Source organism: Colobus angolensis, unplaced genomic scaffold (assembly GCF_000951035.1).
Source record: "Colobus angolensis palliatus isolate OR3802 unplaced genomic scaffold, Cang.pa_1.0 Scaffold67, whole genome shotgun sequence".
Lineage (NCBI taxonomy): Eukaryota > Metazoa > Chordata > Mammalia > Primates > Cercopithecidae > Colobus > Colobus angolensis.
Genome location: NW_012120376.1, coordinates 8,516,930 through 8,522,705, shown reverse-complemented (window position 1 = coordinate 8,522,705; position 5,776 = coordinate 8,516,930). Strand labels below are relative to the sequence as shown.

Below are 5,776 nucleotides of genomic sequence, written 5' to 3'. Positions count from 1 at the left end.
ATATTACAAATGTTTTCTTCAGTATGGTGCAAAGTTAATTATTTGTTATAAGTGTGAATGAAGATAGGCCAAATATATTTTGTAACATGGTTTTTTATTGAAAATGATTAGAGATTTATTTTACTTGTTTTAAATGTAGGTGTACCCAATGGAAGATTTTTTTAAAGAATAGATTTTGGCCTGGTGCTGTAGCTCACGCCTGTAATCCCAGCAGTTTGGGAGGCTGAGGAGGGCAGATTACCTGAGGTCAGGAGTTCGAGACCAGCCTGACCAATATGGTGAAACCCCGTCTCTACTAAAAATACAAAAATTAGTCTTAGTGGCGGGTGCCTGTAATCCCAGCTACTCGGGAGTCTGAGACAGGAGAATTGCTTGAACTCAGGAGGCAGAGGTTGCAGTGAGCCAAGATTGTTCCACTGAACTCCAGCCTGGGCGACAGAGCAAGACTCCGTCTCAAAACAAAACAAAGCAAAAACAAAACAAAACAAAATTAGATTTTAACCTATTATAGTATTATTTAGTTTCCTGGGAAAATAAGGGTTAAGGAATTTTCCTTCAACTTCTACAAATATAGGAAGCTTTTCTTTTTCTTTTCTAGAAGTGAAATTAGGAAGTGATGAACCTTCCTATCTAGCTGTTTGTTAAGGCTTCTGTACACGCATAGGTTGACCTGAAACTCCAAGGGCCTTTTCAAGGCTTTTTTTTTTTGCCTCCAAAGACTTATTAGAATTTTTTGAATTATTCCCACTGTGCTAATTTGTAACTGTTTTAAAGTTTATATTTATTTATAAAAGTTGCTTCTGCAAAAAAGATAGTGTAAGGAAATAAAGGGAGTTATTTTCACAGTTCTGTTTGCTCATTACAAAACACTTCGAAGTATAATGTTATTTCTCGATATTAAAATTACCTCAAAAATTCCAAGAATAAACAATCCCAAGGAATAAAAAAATTGCTTACTTCTTCCTGACAGTAACCATGTTAGACATTATAAGGTACCACTGACTGAAATAATACATGAATCATGACGTTTACAATGTTCTCATAGTAAAATGAACCAATAGCCAAACAACTTAGGGTATAAGACAACAATAAAATACATGCCAATTATCAGATGAATTTGATGTATTTAATTATTTAAAAATACTATTATGGAAATAAGTTTAAAATACTAACATTTTAAAAATCAGTTAAAAATAAAATTTAAGAATCATGTAAGTTTCATGAGCATGGTAAATTTCTCTCACCAGTACTGAACCAAAATCTATCCCACAAAAAATACAAAAATATTATAGGGAAAATTAAAATCTGTGTTCTTCACATAGCCTGGCATGTTAAAAGTTGCAATTCCAAGAGACTTGATCAGTGTGTCCAGTAGCCCCACCATAAAATATCTATTATTGAGAAATGCATATTCAATTGCAAATATGACTTACAGGAAATATAGATAATTGTATGAACATTCTGTATTTCCCCCTGTGAGATAAAAGCAGTTGTTTAATTAACCATCATCCTTTCTAGTGATCCAGGGATCATTTCCCCAAGGCCAGTCACACTTTTAAATGCTATTACTAAAATATAGCAACCATGTAGTACCAGTGCAAGGCATGTTAGACTGTCTAAGGTATTAACTTCATTAGGAAGATTTGAGCTATCAATAGATTTCAAGATCAGTGAACATTTCTCTGAAAATACTGCTTATCTTTAAAAAATCATTATATTTCTAATTACAGAAGAAATATGAGGTTTCATTTGGTAAGATACATCCAGATTTTTTTATGATGTTATATTTCTCAATTTTGTTAAACATCTCCATTTATCTGTACATCTGTGTATTACAAAAGCATTCTCTGAAAAATAAATAATGAAATATTAATTATCAGAAAAGGAATAATTTTATACTTCACTAAATAAAAGAAAACAACAAATAATGAGGCTTTCATTCTGGAAAGTAACAGAATGCTAAAGAAGAGAGTATTAATAAAACAGTAGCTATGTAATAAAGAAATGCTGTGGTTTATAACTACACAAAGTATTTTTAATTTAGGTACTATGGCAATTTATTCATTTACATGTAGGATTGTTAGAAGTGTTGCTCCATTTAGATAAATTTCATAACAATCTCAGATTCCTGTTGTACTCCAAATACTGAAGATATAATTCATTCATCCATAATAATTTTATGAGAAAACATATTTATAAAAAAGTTAGCTAAAATAAGAGGTAAAGTCTATTTTCTAAAAAAAAGGCCAGAGTTGGCCTGCTTAATGGGACATGAAAAAAACTATTTGGCCTCATTAAGATATTATCAACTAAATTAGTGAACTTAATTAAATGACATCAAGTTATCAAAATGCCTTGTGACAAATAAGACAGTACATTCTCTAGAGCGATGTAGTAATCATGGCAACTCAACATCAGTTTGCAAGTTTTTTTTTAAATCAGTATAAATTTGTGGTAGTGATTGCAACATCACTGCTGATTAATCTCTTTGTTTAGCGAATATATGCAAAGTAATCTGTAGGCTTTTAGGATATAGAAAAACTGAGAGGAGTATTTAGAGGTAAATCGTGTGACATTATAAACCTCTAATTGTCTAAACTTTTATTAAAATTTAAATGCCTTCAGGAAAGATGAAAAATGTGCAATGATAATTATTAAAAATTCAAGAAACTGACCATTTTTGGATATCCTTATTCATATTTCACATGGATTATACACTATAGAACTTATTACTCAATGAAAAGCCATTCATCTTAGTATTGCTTTCTGCCACTGTTAATATCAGAATTCTGAGAGGCAGTTGGTTGAGGCATTTTAGGACGTACTAAATATTGTAACTACTATAAAATCTTGATGCCTTCATCAACTCCCATATTTTTTCAAAACAAAATATGGCATAATTTTAGACCCATAACCAGTTTAGAATTGTTCCAAAATGTAGGTAAGCATGATAACGCATGTGAAGTTTTTCATAAGTTTTGATGAATATACCAGGAATATGATGTTGTTTCTAATCCGATGACAAGAATGATAGTGAAGCTGGTTTTGCAATAGCAGTGAGAGAGTAATGGTTGTAATCATTGTCACATGTTACTCATTATTTTGGGACTTACAAGGGCATGGGAAGCCTGAAATCACCAGAGTTGTTCCTTTCCTTTTGCTACTGAGGACATTCCTTTGAGAACTTACAATATGGAAAATACACAGGTAAGATGTTACATGTCTTAAGAGTAGAATTAAAACATAGAATTATTTAAATGAGCCACAGTTTAGAAAGATTCCGTACACCATAAATTTTTACCTACTCACTTCAGGAGGGGATATCTATTTTAAATTATTTTGACTATAAAATGAAATAGGCATTTTTGGAATTAAATTTTAAAAGTATATAAAATAATTGATACAATATTTACCCAACTCCAATTTTGAAAAAAATTATTTTTCTAACACATGCTCCTGTAATTGCTAAATTTTGGTACTAAGAATGACCTCCTGTAAAGAAAAAATTTGCACAATTTAATGTTGGCCAAAATATTTTACTCCAAGTAAGATTTAGTATTTGAGTTCATAATAGTTGAATTAGTGCTTTTGTGACTGGATCTGCTGACATACAAAAGTAAGTATACGTACCCTACTTCTGATAATGAAGTTTTAAAGAAGATGGACAGTCATGAGAGGAGCTATTTTGGCAGAGAAAAGTTGAGATGAGTGTTGGGAGGATACTTCTCTATTGTAAGTCATATTTGTTTGGAAGTTTTAAAAAAATATAACTTAAACAATATAACTGTAACTCTGTGTATAATAAGAAATGGGGGCCCAGTGAAGTTGAATTATGGTTCAAAAGACAAAATAAAAATGTCATAAACTATTAGGCTCATGGAGACTACAGAGAATCACCAAAATCATAAGCATATATTATGTTTAGTTATTAAATTTCTTGTGTGTGTGTGTGTGTGTACTGGGCATGTTGGTATATGTATATATAGTGGATGAATGGTGTAAAATGCACTATATTCAGTAGAAATGTGATTAACATAATTTAATATTAGATGTCAAACTAGCCCATTATTTATCTTTATTGCATCCTGAAATAACTTAAAAATTAGTACACTCTTCTATTTTAATTACCTATCTACACTCTTTCTACTTTATCCTACAAAATAGCACGCCTACGATGAAGAATACGAGTGCAGACTATGACTACTCATGAGAGAAAAATTACATCTAGGTGGTAAACAATGAGTAAGATTTATACAAAATGTTTATTTTTCCTTAATTTTATCTTATTGTAAACATCATTTCTGCTTCAGAGAAACAGAATGGTGAGACAACTGAGAATAAAGATGTTTTATTGATGTTATTAATGTTTTTGAGATTATCTCTCTATTGATTTAATACCCTTTGATGCACATACTTCGATTTTTAGAGAGAAACTCGTCTAAGATATGATCTGTGAAAATCACACCAGGGTCACTGAATTTATTCTTCTTGGTTTTACAAACCACCCCAAGATGCAAGTTGCCCTCTTTATTTTGTTCCTGGCCATTTATACAGTCACTTTGTTGGGCAACTTTCTTATTGTCACAGTTACCAGTGTGGATCCCACACTTCAAACACCCATGTACTTCTTTCTTCGAAATCTATCACTTCTTGAAGTATGTTTCACCTTGGTTGTGGTGCCAAAGATGCTTGTAGATCTAGTGTCCCCAAGGAAAATCATCTCTTTTGTGGGCTGTGGTACCCAGATGTACTTCTTCTTCTTATTCGGCAGTTCTGAATGTTTCCTTCTCTCCATGATGGCTTATGATCGCTTTGTGGCCATCTGTAACCCTCTCCGTTACTCAGTCATAATGAACAGGTCCCTATGCTGGTGGATGGCCATGGGCTCTTGGATGTCCGGTGTTCCTGTGTCTATGCTACAGACGGCTTGGATGATGGCCCTGCCTTTTTGTGGACCAAATGCCGTGGACCACTTTTTCTGTGATGGTCCCCCAGTGTTAAAACTAGTCACAGTGGATACAACCATATATGAAATGCAAGCACTTGCCTCCACACTCCTGTTTATCATGTTTCCCTTTTCTCTCATTTTGGTTTCCTACACCCGCATTATCATAACAATTCTGAGGATGTCCTCTGCCACTGGTCGCCAGAAGGCATTTTCTACTTGTTCCTCACACCTCATTGTGGTGTCCCTCTTCTATGGAACAGCCAGTCTGACCTACCTGCGGCCCAAATCAAACCAGTCCCCTGAGAGCAAGAAGCTAGTGTCATTGTCCTACACTGTCATCACACCTATGCTAAACCCCATCATCTACAGCCTGAGGAACAATGAAGTGAAAGGAGCTGCCAAGAGGACAATCACTCAAAAAGTCTTACAGAAGTTAGATGTGTTTTGACTTATTTTTATTATTTTTTATTATTTTATTTTTTAATGATACTTTAAGTTCTAGGGTACATGTGCACAATGTGCAGGTTTGTTACATATGTGTACATGTGCCATGTTGGTGTGCTGCACCCATTAACTCATCATTTACATTAGGTATATCTCCTAATGTTATACCTACCGCCTCCTCCCACCCCATGACAGGCTCTGGTGTGTGATGTTCCCCTTCCTGTGTCCTAGTGTTCTCATTGTTCAATTCCCACCTATGAGTGAGAACATGCGGTGTTCGGTTTTTTGTTCTTGCAATAGCTTGCTGAGAATGATGGTTTCCAGCTTCATCCATGTCCCTACAAAGGACATGAACTCATCCTTTTTTATGGCTGCATAGTATTC

At 33.8% G+C, this 5,776-nt stretch overlaps 1 protein-coding gene across 1 annotated transcript; it reads left to right on the top strand.

Moving 5' to 3' along the window:
- Positions 1-4,445: 4,445 nt before the first annotated feature.
- LOC105500591 (olfactory receptor 10A7) lies at positions 4,446-5,396 on the top strand. The gene has a single exon (XM_011926195.1). It carries the CDS (start codon positions 4,446-4,448, stop codon positions 5,394-5,396), a length of 951 nt encoding a protein of 316 aa, XP_011781585.1.
- The last annotated feature ends 380 nt before the right edge of the window (positions 5,397-5,776 follow it).

Bases quoted from the DNA above. Each gene is read 5' to 3' on its own strand.
- LOC105500591 (XM_011926195.1), top strand. From the start codon at position 4,446: ATGATCTGTGAAAATCACACCAGGGTCACTGAATTTATTCTTCTTGGT.